Raw genomic sequence first — 25,462 nt, 5'->3', positions numbered from 1 at the left:
CCAGAAGGACAAGAGAAAGAGCAAGAAATTGGAAATCTGAAAAAATAGTGAAAGAAAACTTCCCTAATTTGGTGAAAGAAATAGACATGCCAATCCAGGAAGCACAGAGTCCCAAATAAGATGGATGCAAAGAGGCCCACTCTCTAAGATACATCATAATTAAAATGCCAAGTTTCACAATAAAGAGAGAATCTTAAAAACAGTAAGAGAAAAGCAGTTAGTTACCTACAGAGGAGTTCCCTTAAGTCTGTCAACTGATTTTTCAAAAGAAACTTTGTAGGCCAGAGGGATTGGTGAGAAATATTCATAGTCATGAAAAGCACGGACTTACAGCCAAGATTGCTCTACCCAGCAAAGCTATCACTTAGAGTTGAAGGACAGATAAAGAGCTTCCCAAACAAGAAAAAACTAAAGGAGTTCATCATCACCAAACCATTATTATATGAGATGTTAAAGAGACTTATTTAAGTAAAAGAAGATCAAACCTATGAACAATAAAATGGCAAACCATACATATCTATCAACAATTGAATCTAAAAAATATACTAAGTAAACAAAAAGAACAGAGACAGAATCATAGATACAGAGATTGTTTTGATGGTTGCCAAGAGGGAAGAGGATGTGGGGGAGTGAGTGAAGAGGTGAGGGGATTAAGAAGTACAAATAGGAAGTTACAGGATAGCCATCGAGATGTAAAGTACACTATTGGAAATGGAGTATCCAAAGAACTTATATGCATGACTCACGGACAATGGTGCGGAGATTGACTGAGGGAGTGGGAGGTGCTGGGTGGAAGGGGGCAATGGGTAAAAATGGGGATAACTGTAATAGCATAATCAATAAAATATAACTTTAGAAAAAAATCAACTTAGATCTAGAGAATCTATTACTTATAAAGAAAGCAAAAATAAGAGCCTTAAGGGTATTAGGTCCTTGTGTCTCTTGTCCATCAGGATAACACTGGAACAAAAGGGGCCTTATGACATGCAGTATGAATAGGTGGACACTCTGTTGCTGAGTAGCCAATTCCACATTCCAGCCAAGCAGATTATGGCCTTTGGGGCTGTGAAGCAGGCAGAATTTCCCATGCCTTATCAGAATGAAGGAGGTGGATGAGAAAGTGCCTTTTGGCAGCCTCCCTGAGATAAGGAGGTGAGTTAGAATGGTTTCTAGAAGTAGCTCTTCATAAAACTATCTTCCTGTGTTTCAGTAGGATTGCAGAGTGTTCCACCAAGGCCCAGGGAAACCTGCACTTGAACCATGCCTACATGGCCTATGTGGATAGTGTGAGGTTTTCAGGGTGCTGGAACAGGGTAGTCCCTCTACAGAAACCCTCTGTATATTTTACACTTACCACACATCTAAATTCTGGCTAACTATATGTAAAGTATACAAAAGTCACATGTGGCTAGTGGGTACCATATTGGACAGTGCAGGTCTATAACATGCAAAAGTCCGAACTACTTGTCTATAAAAAAATCTTTGAGGTATTGTGTGTGTGTGTGTGTGTGTGTGTGTGTGTGTGTGGTGTGTGGGGGGGTGGAAAGTCAGGGTGGCAATAAGCCTTAGCCAACTGGAGGGTGAAGCAGTGGTGAAGCAGTTACCCAGGGTTACAATGAGATAAGGTAGTAGAGGGAATGGAAGGGCACTGCAGATACATGAATTTGACCTTGTCCCTTCCTGTTGTCTTCCCTTTCTTCTTGCCACTCATTATAGCTCTAGCTGTTCCTGGGCTGAAGTATTGGACAGGGGCTGGATAGGGCTTTTCTACCTCTCTGACCCCTTGATGCCACTTATGCATATGTGCCACTCCCACTGACCTGTCTCTTCAGCCATGTCTCTAGGTTACTTTATTTTATCCATTTCTGTTCCAGTCTCCTGCCTTCCTTCATCTGAAAAGACCTATCTTCTTTTCAAACCATCCCTCTTCTTTCACATTCTGACACTGCCGCTGACACTCAATTCCTTTCCCCCACTTTCTTTGTTCTCATCTTTTATTCTGGGTTTCTGGGGAAAATTTGTTTTTATATCTTGATTTTCAAGCTGTCCTCTAACTTCTTTCCTAAACTTGGCTTCATTTTGTTTTCTGTTAACATGTCTATCTCCTTTAGTCCCACTTCTTCCCTACATTAATTAGTCTCCAGCATTCCTTCTGTCTTCATCCCTCCTCCATAGGCCCTTCCCATACATACTGACCTCCCCTTCCCTGTCCTTGGCTTACTAACCTCAACTTGGAATGCGAGCACCTGAAGTGGCAGAGAAAACTTGCAAGTGCATTTCCTACAGCAACACCAACTTCATTAATTGGGACCAGACCTAAATCTAGCTTGGCTGCTTCCAGAAAACCCTCAGATACTTCTTGGTAATAAGTGTTATCACCCTTGATTTCCAGATGAGGAAATAGAGGGTCAAAGAGGTGTAGGAACTTGCCCAAGGTGGATAGCAGAGCTGGGATTCCAACCGTGGGTTTGTTCCACTACAACATAATTTAATGCAAATATTGGAACTGCCATTTTTATCACATCTCTCTACCTGCTTTTGAAATTCCAGTGCTGTAGGATTAATATGGGATGATTTTCTTTTTAGGAGACCCAATACTGGCAGCATTTTATGACATTTCCTGATCCTAGTTCACTGCTTGTCTCTCCAGTTTCCTTTTGAATATGGGTATATTCACTGTGTGAGTAGTTTAATAATGTGACAGCAATCCATTTAAAATAAGGACTTTATTTATTGCTTAAAGAATACAGAGTAGAAAATCTTAAGAATACAGCTGAAGAAATAAACTCACCCATGGTTTTTAAGGGAGTCTTCACAGGCATCTGGTTTTTCCTAACCCTTTCTGATGGGGGTTAGGATGAAGAGACTCAGAATAAGAACAGCTTGGAATTTCATCTCTTCTGTAACTATTCTCTTAGCTGGCAATAACAATGGGACACAGTCCTAAAAACACAACAGCAGAACAAAGATAGTGGCAAGAAATCATCCCCAACTCTCTGGTAAGTGGCTTGAGGTGACCTCTGAAAATGGCTTACTATTCACTTGACTTAGAAAACCTTGCAAAACCATGCAAATAAAGAGGATCAAATCTTCCTGTTCACTTTAAGAACACTCATGAAACTGCCCAGGCCACCAAACAAAGGTATGCATATTTGAAAAACCAACAAGTATCTGAAAGATGTCACTTTACAGAAGCAACGTGTGCAACTGCATTGTTATAATGGTGGAGCTGGTAGATGTGCCCAGGCCAAACAGTAGGGCTGGACACAGGGTCCACAGCCCTAAAATAGTGCTGATTTTTTGCTCCATGTTTCAAAATGCAGAGAGTAATGCTGAACTTAAGGGTTTAGATGTAGATTCTCTGGTTATTGAGTACATCCAAGTGAACAAATCTCCCAAGATGCAGTGCAGAACTTACAGAGCTCATGGGTGGTCTAACCCATTCATGAGCTCTCCCTGCCACACTGAGATGATCCTACTGAAAAGAGCAGATTGTTCCTAAACCAGAAGAGGAAGTTACACAGAAGGAAAAAATATCCCCCCCAAAACACAAAATTGTATGGCCTGGGAGTAAATTCAGCATAAAATAGATGCTAATAAAAGTAAAAAAAAAAAAATCATCCTTGAGCAAGAAAGCAGCTTCTATCACCTGAACAGAGATAAGACACACTTACTATCAGCTGCCACGAAGTAGGCACTTAAATTCACTGTGGCCAGTCCTAGCCCTTAGTAGAAATGACTTTATTTGTTCTATGTTTTAGAAAATATATAAAGCAAACAGAAAGAGAAGCTGAAACATATGCAAACCAGCTACATGCCCTTCAGGCTATACTATCTGTCTTTGGCAAGCATGGCTGAATCATCTTATGGCACCTAGAACAGAGCAATACAAATAATTCTCAAATTCATAAAGAGAAGCAAAGGCCCATAGTTGAGTTGGGTCATTAGGTCTACTACTTTTTAAATATTCTGTCCCTTTCTACACTACTATAAACTTCAAATATTATTAGCAAGAAGAAAGGCTCAGAGAAACAAATACAAATGATTTAACATAAGGCAGTGAAACAAACAGAAACATCCAGTTTCACGCAGTCTTCAATCAGTTTGGAGAATCCAATGTTCATATGCCAAGCTGAAAGATCTCAGTTCTCCATAAAGTATTTCAGTTTTTCCTGGAGGGAAATGATCTGTAGGGACAGGCAGAAAAACATGAAAAATTAATTTGAAATCTTAAGTTCCACTACTTGACTTAGAATTTACTTATATGAACCAAAAAAGAACAACTATAATTTGACATTTATATGGTTATCTTAGTCTTGTAATGTTCCAAAGAACTGTGCCATAGTCAAGAATGCATACACAGCCCTGGCCAGGTGTCTCAGTTGGTTGGAGCATCGTCCCATACACCAAAATGTTGCAGGTCCAATGCCTAGTTAGGGCACATATCTAGTTGCCCTGGGGATCAAAGTTGCAGGTTTGGTCCCCAGTCAGGGTGCCTAGAGGAGGCAACTGATTGATGTTTCTCTCTCAAACCAATGTGTCTCTTTTCTTCTCTTCTCTCCTCTCCTCTTCCCTTTTCTCTCTCTCCTCTCTCTCTCCCCCCCTCCCCCCATCTCTCAAATCAGTAAACATATCCTTAGGTGAGGATTTTAAAAAAGACTGCATACACAATGCTGCAACTGTGATATTGTCTTTATTATAGCAAACTTATAAAAGGAAGCCTTAAAATTGAATAGGCTAAAAAATTAAATGTGGTTGCTGTTAAGAATTTTTACTTCTGGAAGGAGCATACAGAGGTCACAGCTCAGTGTAGGAACAAAAGAGATGGAATCACTGTAGTCATTATTCTAAGAGTCAGAAGATAAGGTGGTTAGGAGAGTCTCTTGTCTCACTGAACACACTGAGTCTTATACCAGGTCTTTGCTGTTGCTTCTTGTCACATTAAGAGACACTTGGAAACCGGTTCAGAGTCCTGACCAATCAAGGAGCCTGATGGTATTCTACTTATCCTGATGCATTCTAAGACAGAAGCCCTGAACCTTTTGTGGTATAGGATTTATTTATTTATTTTTACTTAAAATGTCAAAGTGGCCAGTAACACTGAGTTATACTGTCTTTGCAGCGAAGATGATTTATAAATATTATTCAATTTAGGTCATTTCATACCAGTGTGCATTTTCGTTCTGTGAAATAAAAAGAATAGAGCATTACAAAAATGATCCTGTGCTCCACACCACCTACCAAAACTGCTATAATTGCCACCTGCAGTAAGAGGCTTTTTTTTTCACTCCAATGCTGACTGTGATTACAACCACTGACTGCTCCAATTTTTTTCTTTTGGGGCTCTTTCCCTTCCCACCACCCTCTAAAAAGAGCTTTTTCCCTAGGTTCAGACTTTTATTGAACAGCCAACCTGGGTAACTCATCTATCCCCACAGATTCAGTGGTCATTTCTATGCATGAACCACTCTCCAATCTCCCATTTTAGAGTGCTTCCAACTTAACTAATCATATTCTCCATTCCCCATCCCCAACAATCCTCTTCCTGTTGTCTCCATTTCTGTTAAGTAGCACACCATATTCTAGTTACCCAGATTTGGACTCCTCTTTGTTACTCTTTTTTTCCTATAAATCTAATCAATTATTGGCGTATGATTCCTTCTATCACTTAAACCTTCCTCCAGTCTTCCTTACTCTAATTTCTCTTATATACTGCTGGCAGAGAAATCTTCCTGAATTGCTCCCCAGGTTAAAAAACAACAACAACAACAAAACCCCTCTGATGGCTCATCATGACCATCATCAAAAATCTAAACTCTTATAGTCTAGCATCAATGCCTTCTTTCTTAATTTCCTTAGTAAAACCCTACCCACTTTTTATGGCCTCAAACACCATCTCTCCATGAAGTATTCCTTAATCTCCATGGACAAAGTAAACTCTCATTCCTTTAAATTGCCATCCCCCTCATGGATTTCTCCTCCACTGGAGGCAGAGAGTGTGATGTAAGCATTTTGTAGCTCCCTGCATAACCTAGCTCAAAGTAGGCACCCAAGAAATCTACATTAAATAAGTGAGCTAACATAAAGGGCTTTGAGTGAATAAAGTTTACAGCTATCTTTTCCTGTTGAAAATATCAATAGCACTCCCCAACACTAACTACTTACATTGATGAAAGCTTAGTGGATGCTAAAGCAATCTTGGCATTAACCATTTATATGGTTGTTTATAAGGAGTAGTTGGATTAGTGATTTGCTGAAGGGAGGGGAAGATACAGAACATAAGAATTTCCCTGGCCTTGTTGGATGGGGATGTGAAATAGCATTGTCTCTACCTTAAGAGCCCCATGCTAAACCCATCCTCATAATATGACCTCCAGTCTCTTCAAAATTGTTACCCTCAGACTTCCAGCCAAAATGGAGTCATAGGTAGATACATTTTGCCTCCTTGCACAAATAAAAGGACAATAACAAATTCAAAAACAAAAATATAACCCAAAATGCCAGAAAATCTAATTGTATGGAAGTCCAACAACCAAGGAGTTAAAGAAGAAATATTCATTCAGACCAATAGGAGGAGCAGAGATGGGCAGCCAGCATGGAGAAGACACACCGCAAAGTGGGAGCTGGAGGACTGTGTGGTCCCATATTTGTGTGTGGATAAATCAGGAGAAACAACTAGGGAGCCAGACAGACTGCACAGCTCAGGGTTTCCAGTATGGAAAAAGAAAGCCTCAGAACTTCTGACTGTAAAAACCTGTGGGGGTTTCAGTGGTGGGAGAAACTCCAAGCCTCACAGGAGACTTCATTGGACAGACACACTGGGTCCTAGAACATACACAAACCCACCCACCCAGGAATCACCACCAGAAGGGCCCAATTTGCTTGTGGTTAGTTGGGGAAGTGAATGAAAGCTGGCTGAGAGCCAAGAAGGTGGCATTGTTCCCTTTCAGATCCCTCCCTCACATACAGCACCACCACAATGAATCAATGTGGGTTGCCCCACCCTGGTGAATACCTAAGGCTCCACCCCTTACTACATAAGTGGCACCGAGATAAAAAAATATGGTCCAAATGAAAAAAACAGATCAAAGATCCAGGAAAAAATATAACTAAGTGATGAAGAGATAGCCAACCTATCAGATGCACAGTTCATAACACTGGTAATCAGAATGCTTACAGAATTGGTTGAGTATGGTCACAAAATAGAGGGAAAAGTAAAGGTTATGAAAAGTTAAATAAAGGAAAATATACAGGGAACCAACAGTGAAGGGAAGGAAACCAAGACTCAAATCAATGATTTGGACCAGAAGGAATAAATAAGCATTCAACCAGAACAGAATGAAAAAAATAATTAAAAAAAAATGCGGATAGGATTAGGAACCTCTGCAACAACTTTAAATGTTCCAACATCCGAATCATAAGGGTGCCAGAAGGACAAGGGGAAGCACAAGAAATTTAAGACTTATTTTAAAACATAATGAAGGAGAACTTCCCCAATCTGGCAAAAGAAATAGACTTCTAGAAAGTCCAGGAAGCTCAGAGAGTCCCAAAGACGTTGGACCCAAGGAAGCACACAAAGGCACATCATAATTACATTAGCCAAGGTTAAAGATAAGGAGAGAATCTTCAAAGCAGCAAGAAAAAGGAGACAGTTATCTACAAAAGAGTCCCCATAATACTATCAGCTGATTTCTCAAAAAACAAACAAACAAACAAACAAACAAAAAAAACAAAAAAAACCTTGCAGGCAAGAAGGGGCTGGAAAGAAGTATTCCAAGTCATGAAAGACAAGGACCTTCATCCAAGATTACTCTCTCCAACAATGGCATGAAGCTACCATTTAGAATGGAGGGGGCAGACAAAGTGCTTCCCGGACAAGATCAAGTTAAAGAAGCTCATCATCACCAAATCTGTATTATATGAAATGTTAAAGGGACTTATCTAAGAAAAAGATGATAAAAAATATGAACAGTGAAATGACAATAAACTCACAACTATCAACAACTGAACCTATAAAAAACAAAACCAAAAATGAACTAAGCAAACAGGTAGAACAGGAATGGAATCACAGAAATGGAGATCCCATGGAGGGTTATCAGTGGGGAGAGGGAGGGGTGAGAATGGGGGAAAAGGTACAGGGAATAAGAAGCATAAATGGTAGATACACAATAGACAGGGGGACATTAAGAATAGTATAGGAAATGTAGAAACCAAATTACTTATATGTATGATCCATAGACATGAACTAAGGGGGAAGAATGCTGGTGGGAGGGAGGATGCAGGTGGAGAGGAATAAAGGGAAGAAAAAAATGTGACAACTGTAACAGCATAATCAATGAAATATAGTTTTACAAAACTGTTAACCTCAATATTATAGGGCTGGAGTCAGCACACATTATATTTGTCCCTCATCACACACTGCCCTCCTTGTTCACTCTGATCACTTCCTTGTGACGTTAAATAATACAGTCACTTGAATTAGATATCTGGCACACATCCTTAACACTTCCTTCTCCTTTAACACCCAATAATTTACCCAGGTCCCATCAATTCTACCTTTAAAATGCATTCACTCATATATGAATATTCATAGAAGTGTTATTCATGATAACCAAAATGTGGAAACAGCTCAAAATCCATTGATGGATAAATGGATAAACAAAATGGCATATCCATACAATGGAATATTATTCAGTCATAAAATGAAATAAAATACTGATACATGCCATAACATGGATTAACCTTGAAAACATTATGTTAAGTGAGAGAAGCAAGATACAAAAGACTATGTATGTTTCCTTTTATATGAAGCAGCCAAAATAGGCAAAGTAGACTAGTAGAAAGTAGATTAGTGGTTGCCTAAGGGTACAAAGTAGGAGCGATTTAGAAGAAATGGGAACTGAATGGTAATGAGTACAATTGTTTTTGGGGGATAATGAAAATGTTCTGAAACTGATTGTGGTAATGGTTGCACAGTTCTGTGAATGTATTGAAAGCTATTGAATTGTATAATTTAAATGGGTGAATTGTAAAGTATGTGAATTATATCTCAATAAAGCTGTTATAAAATATTGATATTTCAGTTAAAATTATATATGTTCTTTCCATCTCCATTGCCACCATTTTAGTCCAAATTACCATCATCTTTTATTAAACTACCACATAGCCTCTTAACTGGCCTCCCTCTTCCAGTCCTGCCTTCCTACAATGCATTCTCCACATAAGAATCAGAGTGATCTTTTATTTATTTTTAAAAAAGATTTTATTTATTTATTTTTAGAGAGAGGGGAAGGGAAGGAGAAAGAGAGGGAGAGAAACATCAGTGTGTGATTGCCTCTCACATGCCCCCTACTGGGGACCTGGCCTGCAACCCAGGCATGTACCCTAGACTGGGAATCGAACTGGTGACCCTTTGGTTCTCAGGCCTGCACTAAATCCACTTAGCTACACCAACCAAGACCAGAGTGATCTTTTAAAAGTTTAAATTAAATGTTAGTCTCCTCCTTAAAACTCTTCAAAGACTTCCAATTGCACTTAAGACTAAAACCTATCATCCTTAACATGGCCTGCAAGAGACCATACAATATGGCCTCTGCCTACTTCTCCAACCTTTTGTTGTCACTCTTTTCCTTTCTTTAAATACTCCAGAGGTGTTCGAGGTGGCCAAGTTCTTTCCCAATGTGGAATCTGAAATATGTCCCACCCAAGTGTTTCCCATTACTTCTTAGGCTGCACTTACCTTCCATGTCTTAGCCTAAATATGACTTCCTCAGAAAGGTTGATCTTGACCCCCCAACACACACACACAATTTAAGTCAGGATTCTCTTTATTCAAATAACACCAATGATTTTTTTCTCTTTCACAGCACTTGTTCATGATTTGTACTTTTAAATTTGTATAATTTGTTTACTGTCAAATCTTCCCTGCTAGACTCTTAGCTTCATTAGGACAAGAACTGTATCTGTCTTATTCAAAGTGAAGAAATTAAGAAGTACAAATTGGTAGTTACAAAACAGTGAAGAGGATGTAAAGTACAGCAAAAGGACTATAGTCAAAATGTTCTAATAACTATGTGCGGTATCAGATGGGTACTAGATTTATCTGGGAGAACATTTTGTGAAGTATATCATTCATTGTCTAACCACTATGATGTACACTTGCAACTAATACAAAATAATATTGAATGTAAACTGTAATTGAAAAAATAAAATTAAAAAAACCACTGTGTATACATCCAGGGCTTTTCACTTACTAGATGTTCAATATCTGTTAAATGAGTGAATTTTTCATAAAGGTCTTGTTCCAACCTGCTACCTTCATTTAGAAGATCTGACCACTAATATTACTATAAAGAACAACCAGCAATAAAATTAAAGGTGGGATATTCTTTGTATCAAATATTTTTGCTTGATTTAAAAACACATTTCTTACCTGCTCATTTTTTTGTTTTTCCTGTAACTTAAGCTGCTGCAACACAGAGTGTAAATGATTCTGAAAAACAAAATGTATAAGTGATACATGCCAAGTCTCAAAAAAAAAAAAAAAGGATCAAGAGAGACAGAGTGTGGCAAATAATTTGATAAGTAAGAAAACTGTCCTTCATAACAGAAGAGCAAACTTTTTTTAAAGGACTTAGAATATAAAAACTGCATCCCCTAACTACAAGACCATCGATTTGATTTTATATAGCCTACACAACATTTTATCTTGTTCTAAAATAAATGGTTGGAACACCTTAGTGTTACATTGTTCTAGTTTAGCACAAATCATTTGACTGTGGTGAACTATTTAAAAAGGTGGCTTGGAACTTGGTGTTCACTCCTTCATTTTCCTGCACTTGGGCAGAATATTTCTTCTTAGCTAGTATTGAATGCTGCAATAATCATAATATACCATATATCTGTGTCTTTCAAAGTATGTCCACATCTATTATCTCACTTAGTTTTTCTAAAGGATAACACTTTAAGTAAGTACAGTTTCATGTCATTTTGCTCTCTTTTGATGACTACAGCTCTACAGAAAATGAAACCTGGCAAGGAATTCTCTGGATGCTTCTGAATTTCCCTCACTATAGATAGGAAAGCAAACATGGTATAAACACACATTTTCCTTTTGTTAAAATTTGTATTAATAAAAATAAATCTAGATATTTATTCCTGTTCAAGGATGCATCATAAAATTTAAAAACAAATTTAGTTAATTCTCATTTACTGCATACATTTTGGTACAAATAGGGTTCAGTCTATGTCCTACCATTTTCTGTGCTCCTTGGCATGTTACTTAACATCTTTGAAATTCAATTACTTATCTATAAAATGGGAATAGTGACAGTACCTATATTTCAGAGATGTGAGGATGGAATGAGATGATTCGTGTAAAACGCTAAGCTTTTTATGTGCCTTTCACATAGGAAATGCTCAATATTGGCAATTATTAGCGCAAGTTTCCTGGCCCCTTCCCCAAAAATGCTGAGATGAGATGATCAAAATTACTCAGATAAAAGTAAATGGGACTATCCATTATTAGGGATTTTCAAAGAGTTTGTTTAGCTTCATGAGTGAACAAGAATGCTGCTCAGAGAGGACATAAGTGGAAACACAAGATGGGATTTAAGTAAGATACCAAGACCTTATACCAACCAACAAGAATTTACCTTGAGTGTCAGGTTTTCCACTTTCTTGATGAGATCTTTCTGTCTTTGTGCTCTGCACTGAATCTCTTGGAGCTTTTTCTCCATATAATGAATATGCTTCTGAATTTCCATGACTAACAGAGATAGACAGACACTTTATGTTTCTAAACACAGCTTAAACTAGTGTACTGAAATCCAAATCAACTAAAATCCTACTACATATCTGTGCAATAACTTTTCAAACTTAGCCTTGCATCTAATGTTTAGAGTCAGTCTTTAGCATTACCATCCACTCTCTCCCACCCCATTGTTTTTTCTTCTAACTTACCTATTGAACTGGCTCCTTCCTTTGACTCACACTGGCCAAATTCAATTAACTTGGCCTGTAGCTCCCTTTGCAGATTCTCTTCATAATACTGTTCATCTTCTTCATTCTCATCATCATAGTAAAATTCCTCCTCCTCATCAGTTTCATCCTTGTCCTTATCATCACTGCTATTGCTAGAATCACTGAGCATCTCCCGAAGCCTATGATATTCTATTGGTTTTAAGCAGGAAGAAGGTGAAACTACCTGAAGCTTTTCAAATGACTCCCACTCCAGCTTCAATTATACTCCTTCCCCTCAAGTTTACTGGGCAACCAATGAATTTTATAAGTAATTTTCATGTAGGAAGACTATTCCCTTCAAAAAACAAGGACAGGAAATACAAAACACTGTAACATTCATTCATGTATTCAATGATCAAGATAGTTAGATATTCTAAGGGCCCATAAGAATTTAGAATATGAGGGACTGATGGGAGATTAGAACCCCAATCTAAAACCTACAAAGTACTAAGGGACCAATAAGAGGAAAGAAGGGCAAAGCCATCCTTTTCCTGTAATTATCCTGTAAGAATATGGAGAATTGTCTTACACAGGGTCAACACCTACCCTCTCTGAAGCTCCTGTTTTTTGCTTTTATTAATGTACCTGATGAGCTATGATCCTGTTTATAGCCACTTGTTCCTGGAGATATCTCAAAGCTTGGAATGGAGCCTTTACTTTCTAGTTCCTTGGTTTCACCTTCAGCAATGACTTCCCATTCTGAAAGAGGGGTAGTCAAAGAAAAAGGCAGAAAGAAAGCAGAAGACAATGTTGAAAGGGAAGAGGCTCTGCTGAAAGTGCTACTTATATTAATCCAACTTCAGGCCTCTCTATCTAGATTCCTAGTATGAAGAAGTGCCTCATATTGAATTAAACAAGTAAATAAATATTTATTACATGGATTCACTGTTCCTAGGTAGAAAATAAAATTTCCAAAAATGATATGTTCTATACATCAAAATCAGCACACAAATACCAGAAGTGAGGGCTTGTCAGCAAGTGCATATGGGATGGAACAGGCTACACAGAACATATTTAGTATAAAAGGATACGGACACTGACAGCTTCAGCATCAGAACACAGCAGTCTTTTCACTTCCTTTTCCACATCAGGAGAGTCAGTGTACTGGACCAGAGTTGGGGCAGGAGGAATACCAGTAGTGTCATTTAACATTCTGTGTTTCCCATGAATGCTCTTTTCCTACACACAAATAAATTTAAATAATTAACTCTCTCTAAGATACCCATCCAAATTTGTACTTTAAGTAATACTATTTATGGAGGAATTTTGACCAGGAGCTACAGTTTTGTATGGTAAGCTTATTTTCCCCCCAAATTACTTGAAACATTTAATCTTTTCAATCTGCAACTCTATGTAAAAGACTTCTATCAGGGGTGCAGCCCTTAAGCCTGAGTTATTATTTGCCCTGACCTACATTGGCAAATAACTATAATTCCTTATGTGTTATTTAGAATTAATTTGATTTAGAGATCCAAACTCTCAGATTCCACTTCCTTACATCTTTATTATTAGAGGTTTTCCTATTTTAAAAAAGGGTCCTAGCTATGGGTTCTCCCATATATCCAGCTTTAGACAGTTACCTCCACAGCAACTGATCCATCATGCCACAAATAGAAATTAAAACTTTGAGAAGGAATAAGCAATTGCAAACAACTGCTAGTAAAAGTGAATCTTGGCTTCTAAGAAATGGCTTTTAAAATAAATATCAGAGGAAAAAAGCAAATTAGAATAAACAGGGTTACTGGACAAATTGTCAAATTGTATCATTTCTTCTAGGAGTTATCAGACATTAAACAATGAATTCATTTTTCAGTGAATCAAATTCAGTGTATGTGTATGAGAGTGGGGGTTAGAGATGAGAAGAAAGGCTTGAAAGTAATCTCTATGATTTCTTTGATTTGTTTGAAATTAATGAGCTATGAAATAAAACATACTAAGGGGAAACAATAAAGTTATATTATGGCTGCTCTACCTCAGTAAAGCTGACCTCTTCAACTTGTTTGAAATCATCCCGCTGTAAAATAAAACACAATAAACAATGAAGTTATAGCACAATTGTCATACTTTACTAAAGCTTAAAGAGTTCTAAAACTATTTTTAACTTAAGTTTACACTTAGTAGGCATTCAATGAATGCTTTTGATGTGTAGTATAAAAGCCAAGGCAACCACATCCATAGATTGAAAGATTAGTAAAGATGTCAATTCTCTCCAAATTAATCTATAAGTTCAGCACAATTCCTACCAAAATTCCAACAAGGCTTTTCTATAGACATAGACAAACTTATTCTAAAATTTATATGGAAAGGTAGAGGCTCTAGAAAGGTTAAAGCAATGTTTACAAAGGAAAATAAAATGATAACAGCCTTTTTTAAGTTTAATCTTTATTGTATTTTTCCATCACCATTCAATCCCCTTATACCACCCCCCCAGCAATCACCATACTGTTGTCCATGCCATGAGTCCTTTTTCCTTTTTGTTCAGTCCCTCCAACCCCTAGTCACCCCCACTGTCTGTCATCTTCTCTCCATCTATAAGTTGGTAACAGTCTTGATTTTGTGACATTATATAGCTACATTGTGATATCAGTGGGGAGATCAACACATAAATTAACAGAACCAAACAGGGAACCCAGAAAGAGACTAACACAAATATATGCAATCAATTTTTGACAAAGGTACAAAAGAAATGCAATGCAGGAAAGACAGCTTTTTAAACAAATGGTGCTGGAGCAACTTGGCATGTAAAAGAAAAAAAAAGAACCTTGAAATAAACATAGCACTTTTACAAAAATTAACTCAAAAATGGATTGTGCACTTAATTATAAAATTCACAAGTTTATGAAAAAGATATATGAGAAAATATTCAGGAACTAGGTTGGGCAAAGAATTATTTGATGACACAAAAATAAAAATCTTTAACAAGAAAAATCAATAAATTGGATTTCATCAAACAAAAAACTTTTGTTCTTTGAAAAACCCTGTGAAGAAGATGAAAAGACCAGCTACAGACTGGGAGAAAATATTTGCAAACCAGGTGTCTGACAAAAAAAAATAATGTTTAGAACATAAAAAGAACTCTCAAAACTCAACAATTAAAAAATTATTTAGAAAATGTGGCAAAAGGCATAATAGACACACCACTGAAGTGGATATACAGATGGAAAATATGCTCAAAACATATGAGGATATGTTCAACATCATTAGCCATCAGGGAAATGCATATTAATACCACAGTGAGATCACTACACATCTATCAGAATGGCTAAAATAAAAAATAGTGACAATACCTAATGCTGGTGAAGATAGAGAAGTTAGATCACACATACATTGTTGGTGGGAATGTAATATGGTTCAGCATCTCTGGAAAACAGTCTAGCGGTCTCATATAAAATTAAACATGCAACTACCATATGAGTCAGCAATCGCACTTTTGGTCATTTATCCTAAAAATATGAACACTTATGTTCACACCAAAACCTGCTCTCAGTTTTATTTATAATAGTCAAGAACTGGAAACAACCCAGATGTTTTTCAATAGGTGAACAGTTAAACAAGCTGTGGTACATTCATACTATGGAATTAGTAATAAAAAGTAATGAACTATTCATACATGCAACGACTTGCACAGTTATTAAGGATAGGTTCCCATTTATATGACATTCTTAAAATGACAAAATTATAGAGATGGAGAACGTGTTAGTGATTGCCAGAGGTTAGAGACTGACTAGGGGTGTAGGGTAGGTGGGAGGTGTGTGGCTATAAAAGGGCAAGATGAGGGATCCTTTTGGTGACAGAACTGTTTAGTATCTGGACTATGTAGGTAGATACCTGAACATACACATAGGATAAAACTGCATAAAACTAAACATATTCACAGGTAATACAAGTAAACTAAACATTCTCAAAGGAATACAAGTAAAATTGAAGAAATCTGAATAAGGTAGGTGAATTTTAATAATGTCAATTTCCTTTTTGTAATATTGTACTATAACTTTGCAAAAAGTTATAATGGGGAAAACTAGGTAAAGGATACATGGTATATGTATCCTTTCTATTTCTTACAACTGCATGTGCCTCTACAATTATTTCAAAATAAAAAAAAATTAAAAAATAAAGCCAAATCACAGTATTCATATAGCTTTCCCAAGGTTCTAAAAGTCCAAGGTAAGGTTAGGAATGTAACCACAATTCCCAATTCTTGGGTTCTGGATGGGTTCACTTTAAAACTAAATATTGCAATTGAAAACTAAAAACATTAGCAGAAGTTTCAGATTCAAGATATAAACAGGTCCCTAAAGAACTAGTCTATAACTTCAAGGATCAGGGTGGTTTTTGTTTACTCTATATTCCCAATTGCTAGTACACAGTGCCTAGCATTTAGCTCACACTCAATAAATGTTTACTGAACATACAAATGAATGAACAGATTAATCCCCAACGGACTGTCTCTTTTTTCTCTACTCACAATACTTTTCCAATCTACCCAGTAGACACATAAATAGCATGCAACTAACCTTTTTTGTCATTTTGCGGAACCTTTTCTTTCTGACATTCTTAAGTGGTGGAGTAACTGAAATAAATGTAACATGGTGAAACATATATAATACTGATGGCAGTCACATATCTACCTGAATTTGTTAAGGAGAAAGTTCATGTTATATATTACTGGCTCAGAACATGACTCATTTCTTTAAGAATATATAGATGCCTAATGAACCAAACACGTAAGTGTGGTAAATTGGTCTCTGGCTCACAAGTATTAGGATTTAGCAGATAAATGTAGTCAGCCAGAATGAGAGAAAGGGCTGGTGACTTACTTCCATGCTTCCAGGCATATTTCTTCTGTATCGCTTTTTCATTTTTCTTTATTCCTTTTAGATCAGTAGAGGTAACTGGTTCTTTGGGAGAGGAGTGGAGATCACCATCAGGAGTGCACACAAGCATCTACATTTAATAAAGACAAAGAAGTTGACTATGGCCACAAATCTTGAGTTAATAATGAATCATGATCATTCTTACCACCAGATGCCCTTAAGCATAGAAGCGATAACAATGTTATTTGACATTTCCAGAAAACCAAGTATTACATACATTCATATTCATTTTCTCTGTGTCTTGGCAGCACTGTATATGAACTCTAAGTAGGATTTTTATTTTTAGCTTGAGTGTTTATCACAGAAGAAAGAAATATGTTGAAAACAGATATATCCTAGCATTTTGCCTTAGAAAAGAAACACAAAATCAAGAGTAGAGATAATGAATAAGAACCATTGTAAATCTCCACAGTTAAAAGCACACAGCAGAAAGGTCAGAAGAAAATCCCAGATGCTCTTATTTTTCAAATAACGAGTCACTATAAATGGCAAACAGGAAGCTCTAAAAGCTGTATGGATAAAATAAAATAGTGAAAAGTTCTGGATAAAACACCAAACCAGAACATGTCATTGTATTCTTCTATAATTGAGCTAAAAACTGGAAATCACAAGCAGTTATTCATCAAGTGGAAAGGAGCACTGAAAGAAAGAGAAAAGCAGGGAGAAGGGGGTCTCTGGAAAGATGTGAGAGCTAGGAGATTAAGAAAACTGTCTATACCTGGGAAATATCTGCTGTTTTATAAAAGATTTTGTTGTCGAGAGTTTTCAGGCTTCCAATAGTGCAAGGCAAGTCAACCATCTTAGCAGTTAGTGAGACATCTTTTACCTCAACAGTTGCATGGCGTCCATCAGCTGAAGAGACATAGGAAAGATTAAAGTTGACATTGTCCCAATGTAGTCTTAAACCTCCTAGGGTTTGAATAATGAAGACTCTTGGAGGACAGACTAGTCTTTCAGTGAAATCTACTATTTCTCATAACGCTAGAATTGTGCATGCAATTAGTAACTCTCTAAAGAAAAGAAGGCAGAGTACACGGGGTGGTTGTTTTCTCTCAGTTTATGTCACTTGATCAAAAGTAGTGAATTTTCTTCATAATGGTTGTGAACTAAATGTAGATAAAGTAGTAAATGTTTCATTCTCATCCTGAAAGGCAAACTCCATTTATTCAAACCCATTCTTTTTGACAGCATAAGAAGCCATGTCATTATGTATGAGTGTTTTCAAAGAGTCGGGTGAGGGAAGGGTTGATCCTAGAAATGGTACTAATTAAGTCTCAAATTATAACCTCTAGTTAGCTTCAAAAAGATAAAAGTCTACACAATTGCCACATACTGGAAGACATATGTATATTATATATATATATATATATATATATATATATATGTGTGTGTGTGTGTGTGTGTGTGTGTGTGTGTGTATACATACACACATACATCACATACTGACAACTCTGATTCCTGTCCAGATGTCTCAAACATGGATATCTTTTAAGGATTCGAGTGTAATTAATTTTCTAACAGTAAGTGAAAAAAAAAAAAGATGCAGAACCATGTATGACATAATCCTTTTGGTATAAATTAACTTTAAAAACATAGATTATTTAAATGTTGGTATGCATAAAAGTTTTGTCTGTAATGAATCACGAGGAGAAAGGGTTAATATTAGTTATCTTTGGTATTGATTTTGGCACACTGGGATGGAGAGTCTCACTCCTCCTTTTGAACTTTTCTGTCTTATTTGAATTTTCTAGCCCCAAACTGGTATTGCCCTTTTTTTAAAAAAATGCCAGTAGGGTTTCTAGTGTGTTGGGCTGATGGACCATTTTTTATTTCCTTTTTTATTTATTCTTTAAAGATTATTTATTTATTTATTTATTTTTAGACAGAGGGGAATGGAGGGAGAGAGAGAGGGAAAGAAACATCAATGTGTGGCTACCTCTTGCATGCCCCCCACCAGGAACCTGGCCTGCAAGCCAGGCATGTGCCTTAGACTGGGGATTGAACTGGTGACCCTTCATTTCAGGCCGGCACTCCACCACTGAACCACACCAGCTAGGGCTTTTTCCTTCTTTATTCACTTCTCTGTATTTATTTTACTTTTAGCAAAAAGTTGTATGGAATAAATACATGCATCATCATGTAAAATTATCTGAACAAAAATACATGCTATAATAAAAAACCTTCAGCAGCTTTGAAACTAAAGTGACAACCACAGTTTAAATGAACATATACACAAATTTTCAGTAGGCATAGGTTCTACTTCTCTGTTTTAGAAAACCTAATAAACATTATTGAAAAGAGAGAAAAGTACATCACCTTTGTAAACAAAGAAGGCACTTTCATTTGTCATAGTCAGAAATCACAAAGCTTTATGTGTAGGAGACAATCAGCAATATTCAAAGCCCACAGGTAATCCTCAAGTTCTCCTTATACACACTGATAATTAACTCAGATTGCATAGTATCTACTTCCTCTCCTCTTAAAAGAAGAGATGAGTGACTTAAGCCTCTCTTAGTGTCCATCAAGACAGAGACTACATTCTAGTTATGTCACATTCTTAGTATGGCATAGAGCACCTGGAACAGAGAAATCCCTTAATAAATTACTGCTCAGTGTATGGTGAATGAATATTAACTACTTACAAGATAAGTCAATTGTTAGTTTATCCTTCATGGCAACACTTCCAGAGTGTATCATTTCCTTGACAGTAGCAGCATGTTCCTAAAAAGGAGATAAACTGACAAATCAGAAAATGAATTGACTACTTGGAAGATAAAAGAACAGGTATGTCACAGTCCTCCTGAAATTAAACATCAAACCTCCCGAATGTTAGGAACAATGCTATGTACCATGAGATTCCATGCATTGGGTAAGTCAAGTTAGGATGAGGCTGACTCTGACCTCATTGTTGTTATTTAGTAGCTACTGTTAATGCCTTCTCCCAGGTCTATATTCCTGCCTCTCACTGCTGCCCTTCAGTTGTAGTTACTAAGGAAAGGCTTAGCTGCAGTTTACTGAGTACAGTAACTAACCATATTTGGGGAAATAGCTTTCTGAAACCCATCCTTAATATAGTTTTTTTAGACGAGCTACTACTTGAATACAGTTTTCGACGCGGGGGAAGAACCTAATACAATGTGGAGAGGAGCTTCAACAGCCTTGCATGGTGATGAATTTGCAGGACACAGTGATGGTCCTTCTGAGGTGACAAAGGATTTAGATTTTAGAAGAGTCTTTACTTGGCTGTCCAAAGAACAGTCTGTTAGTATCTGTGATAAGTTACCAAATCCACCATTGTTACAGCTGTTTGCCAGGAAACCAACCCACATGATAGGTGGCAGATATAGGACAAAAAAAAAAATACTTCTGGAAGACTATACACTGGGATGGGGCTGCTTAATAGAACATGATTCCTGGGAAACAAATGTTCTCAGTTTTTAAAGCCTACCTTAAATAGAAATGCTACAGATTCCAAGCAGAGCTAATATTTATGCACTGAAGATATTTTCTCTGAGATACAAAGGTTTCTTACCGGAGGCAGGCGCAATATAAACTGGTTCTCAATTTCGTAAGGAGGTTCATGCTGGCTATTACTCATCTCTTGTTTTTGAGTTCATGAAAATAAAAACAAAACCAACAGAAAGTCACCAAAAACTCCTCTTACTCCCCCTGTTGATCACTTCTGGTAGTACTGGTTAAATTATACAAGATTTTTGTCCACAATCTTCACTGGAATGGTGTGAGTGTGTAGTTCTGAAATACCTTATTTGAAATAACTTTATTATTTATAAAAGTGATTTTATCTCTCCCACAATATGTGAAGATTTTCAAAAATTTATGCAAAAAGCATGATAAGAAAGTCAAAACTGGTATGAAACGTGATTTAGTGTTTTTAACATTCTTAGACTCAAGTAAAGCACTACAATTTCACCAACATCATGAGGGAAACTGAAATAAACTACATGCCTCTGCATAGATAATGCCAACCGAAGTCCAATATCAAACCCCAAACAACTGGCAGAAATGTTTTATGATGATTAAAAGAAAACAATAACTTAATTTTCAATATTTCATTCACCTTAATGGATTGGTAGGAATTAAATAAGATCATGGGAGAGCAGGCACTGTTTTATGACTCTACAGCCAGCATAAATAGTTCAGAGCAACTTTCAGAAAAGTCCGGTTCTTATGATTAGGCTATGTATAGGAATACAGCTAACTTCATGGATAGACACATTCCTGAAGGGTGATATGAAAGAATGTAAACTCCAATTTATTGATAGCTTACATTTATTGTGTGCATTCTATATATAAGAACAACATTTTGCATGTTAGGTATATTATTTCTTACAAGCTGTACAACCACCACTTATTTTAAATACTCGTACAAATTTTTAAAGAAATCCTAAAATGGATCCCTTTTATATATTAAAAAAGGCATCTTCTGTAAAGTGAGTAATCCTCTCCAAGTTAATCTTTATGTTTCATCTTATTTTCCATCTATTTGGGATATATCCAAAGTGATTCATATTTTGGGGTTTTGGGCCCACACTTCTGAGGGACTTTTTCTCAAAAGTGGAAAGAAAGCAATGTATACATATGAAACCTGACAAAGTTTTCTTAGGTTCTAAGGACATTATACTATACACCAAGTTATAAAATGTTATACATATACCTCACATTAAATTAATTTATATCTCCTACTATTCTGTAAACCACTAACTGGGGTCAGAGTTTTGAACTTGAATATCACTTAAAAACAGTGGAACCTTTCTTTAAAAACATGTACAAGTTAGCCTGAGACCCTATTATGGTGAAATCACTCACCAGTTACAATTTCAGTCCTTTAGTGTGACTTCGGAAACTACCAGAAAGACATAGAAAGCGTAAGAGAGGCCAGCAGTGGAAAGGTAGACAGCCAGGATGAGAGAGAAAAAAAGATAGAGAGGTACTGATTATTTGTGATAATCATTTTTTCTTCCTGCTTCATACAGTTATATACACACAGTGTAAACATAAGGGGGAAGTTAATTAAAACAAAGCAAATTAAATTTTTAAATCTTGGGGCTGGAAAGATTCCATTACAGCACAAGAAGTATCCAACACTTAAGATTGGAAGCAGAAATAGAGATACTTGAAGAACTAGCTGCTAAAGCAAGATTTTCTCAAATCAGTAGTAACATTTAGATTTCTCAGCAGAATTAAGACCAGGACATTTTGTTCATTTCAATGCCTTTCTCTCAACTCCTATTTTATGAAAGAAAGAATGTAAAAACGAAAACTTTCAGAGAAGGTTGAAAACCTGGGTTGAAATTTTTAATATTTTTCAAAGTTTGTTACCTTCATTTATCTAATGAACTGGTTTTATAGTATTTAAGAAAAGACATCCATCCACTTCTTTCTAGCAAGAGCTCTTTGATACGTAATTACATTAGGACCTCTCTTCACCATCTACTTCCCAGCTCCACCTCGCGTCAGTAGAATTAGAATTGGAATTAGAATTATAGCGAGGTGAAAGGCGACTGACAACATGCTCCAGGCAGCTCAAGTCAACATCAGTCAAAAATCGGCGTTTTCTCATGCTCATAGCCTCTAGATGCAGTGTGGAAGCAATGACCCCTCCATCCTTATCCCTGGGGCACTAAGCTTTCGAGGCTCCTAGACTTTGAACGGATTTCCCTGGAAAAGCAAGAGGTCCTAGCCTTTGAACCTTACGGTCCAAGCTGCCAAGAGAAGGAAGGACTGTGCGCTGACACAAGGCGCTGACCCGCCCTGAGACCCTCCGCCTGGCCGACTCACCAGCTCCTCCGCTGACTCGCGCAGGCACATGAAAGGCCGCATGGGAGGAACCCGCATCTCTGCCCCTCTGGCTCCGAAGGGGGCGTGAGTGTGCTTCTGGGTGGCAAGCCATGTAGACTGATGGCGGGCGACGGGTGGCAGACTGTGCAGCGGCAGGTAGCAGCACTGCTCACAGTCCCTTCCCGCCTCGCCACGCCTCCAGGGCCGCCTGGACCAGCTGACAGGCGGGTGGCCTCGAGGCGAGGCCAGGTCACCGCGTGCCGGGGTGGGGGTAACAGGAGTGAGGGTGGAGTTGGCGGTGGGGGTGGAGGAAAGACTCGAGGGGCGCTAAGCGGAGCGGAAATGCGGCAGCTCAGGTATCTCACAGAATGAGGGTGTAGAGCTAATTCTCTTCACACAGGGGCGACCTTCTCAGTGGCCACAGGACTTTTACCAGTGAAAAAAGGGGTGCTGTGCACTGGTAAAAGTGGTGGCACATTTGGTTGCTCCTCACTTACTGACAAATATGCCACCCCTCAAACCTATTGAATAACTGGAATCAGTGCCCAAGCTACTCTAACATATTAGCCACCCCCTTTCTTCCACAGAGTCATTATTTTACATCTTTTGAACAGAGCCTTACTTCTCCTAAAGGGGATCCCACAGTTAAAATAAACTTCTCTTGTTTATTTTATCCTTTACTTGTAGAGGGGAAAACTGTAAAGCCACTTACCTATCCCTTCCATTAAGCTTCCCCGAGGAGTTCTGGCATCTGCTTGGGCACCATGGCCGGCAGGAGTTGGGGTGCTTTGGTCACCCACAGTTTGAGTGTCAGAGTCATCAGAACTTTCAGCTTCAGAGTCCACAAGAATTTGGGGATCCTGGGAACTCATAATTTCTGATTTTGAAGTTGTTGGCGTTGAGACATTTTCCGACATATGGGATGTCCCCCAGGATCTACCTACTTGAGGTACTAAAATGGCTCCCCGTTCAGTCACGTGACCTGAAAGGTTCCAGTACTTTCATAAAGTGATGTCAAAGGTATCCTCCTTAAAGACATAGGGATAAGATTACCGTGCTTGTTAGCGATTACGCCACAAAGTTTCTACTGCCAAACAGTTATCTAAACTTCACTGTAAGGAATAAATACTTTGGGAAGACAAATGATTGTATAATCATTTATTCTGGATAAGTGATATATTTTTTCATTCAATGAAGCTAAATTACCAGAGCTTCAGACCTAGGCAATATTGTTTTGGTCCCTTTTAGAATCCATCCACTTTGGTGTTACATCATGGGGCTACTACATCAAGGGTTATAATACAAAATAGGCCAATGAAATTTGGCTTTCATTTACTGTATATACTTGTGAAGGCATTTATTACATAAAAATAATTTTTAATAGTAACTCAAAGAAAAGTTATATCTTTGGTAACTGGGATAGTTGAGTAATTGTGTGTTTTGAATCATATGAACAATGTGAATTGAGTAATTAACTTTCCTTATGATGGCTACTAGGATGCTCAGAACCCATTTGCCAATCCACCTCTAAAAACTGTGAACCTTAGGTTGATATTTCTTTTATCTAAAATAACCAGTCCTTCCCAATTCCCTAATTATTTTTATCTTGTGTAGTAACACTGAAAGCTGCTTCAAAACCCTTTATTTTTTGAAACCTTTAAAAAGAGAATTAGATATAAATATTTAGATAACTTTAAAATACAGTTCTTACACAGGTATCACAGGGACCATCCCTATGGGTGTAGGAGAGGAGCATAGTGAGCTCACTTATAAATCCAATCACCTAAAAACGCTAATTGAGAATCTAATATTCTAGGCTTGATTTGAATTACTTATTAAATTCTTAAAATATGGTAAGAGTTTCATGGAAGGAGGTGAAACTTAAGATACAGGCGTATGCATATGTAATTTTTCTTGGTTACCAAATTTCCAGCACCTTCTAAAGAAAGAAGAGAATAGCCCTGGCTGGTGTGGCTCAGTGGATATATTAAATGAAACAAAACAAACAAAAAAAGAAACATAGTATTTTCCCCCAGTCTGTGGATTGTTTCATATTCTTGATAGTATCATTTAATGCACAAAATCTTTCATAAAAAAGATTTTATTTATTTATTTTTTGAGAGGGGGAGGGAGGGATAAATAGAGGGAGGGAAACATCAATGTGTGGTTGCCTCTCATGTGCCCCCTACTGGGGACCTGGCCTGCAACCCAAGCATGTGCCCTAGACTTGGAATCCAACCAATGATGTTTTGGTTCACAGGCTGGCACTCAATCCACTGAGCCACCTCAACCAGGGCACAGAATCTTACTTTTGATGGCATCCAATTTATCTTTTTTCTTTTGTTGCCTGTAACTTTGATGTCATATGCAAGAAATCACTGCCAAAACCAATGCCATGAAGATTCCCCCTATGTTTTCTTCTAAGAGTTTTATACTTTCAGGTCTTGTATTCAGGTCTTTCATCCATTTTGAGTCACTTTTTTAAAATACGGTGTAAGGTAAGGAACCAACTTCATTCTTTTGCATGTGGATATCCTATTCCGTTTTCCCAAAACCAGTTGTTGAAGAGATTGTCCTTTCCCATGTTGAATGGTCTTGGCATCTTTGTGAAAGATCAATTAATCATTTATGCAAGGGTTTATTTCAGAAACCTTGATTTCTATATGTCTGTCCTTATGTTAATACCACACTATTTTGATTACCGTATAGCTCTGTGGTAAGTTTTAAAATAAAACAGTACAAGTCCTCCAACTTTGTTCTTCTTTTCA

The 25,462-nt window shown here is 37.4% G+C and overlaps 1 protein-coding gene across 1 annotated transcript; it reads right to left on the bottom strand.

Moving 5' to 3' along the window:
• Positions 1–2,832: 2,832 nt before the first annotated feature.
• TAF7L (TATA-box binding protein associated factor 7 like) lies at positions 2,833–20,493 on the bottom strand. The gene is made up of 12 exons (XM_036016354.1): positions 20,428–20,493; positions 19,538–19,616; positions 17,614–17,747; positions 16,839–16,965; positions 16,536–16,591; positions 13,994–14,035; positions 13,053–13,125; positions 12,607–12,720; positions 11,962–12,171; positions 11,655–11,767; positions 10,433–10,492; positions 2,833–4,187 (listed from the first exon to the last, which is right to left on the bottom strand). The coding sequence occupies exons 1-12, from the start codon at positions 20,491–20,493 to the stop codon at positions 4,143–4,145; spliced, it is 1,119 nt and encodes a 372-aa protein (XP_035872247.1). The 3' UTR covers positions 2,833–4,142.
• Between the last annotated feature and the right edge of the window lie 4,969 nt (positions 20,494–25,462).

The sequence above is a fragment of the Phyllostomus discolor genome, chromosome X, assembly GCF_004126475.2.
Source record: "Phyllostomus discolor isolate MPI-MPIP mPhyDis1 chromosome X, mPhyDis1.pri.v3, whole genome shotgun sequence".
In the NCBI taxonomy this organism is placed as follows: domain Eukaryota; kingdom Metazoa; phylum Chordata; class Mammalia; order Chiroptera; family Phyllostomidae; genus Phyllostomus; species Phyllostomus discolor.
The sequence above is the reverse complement of the archived record's forward strand: the minus strand, read 5'-3'. Positions and strand labels throughout refer to the sequence as shown.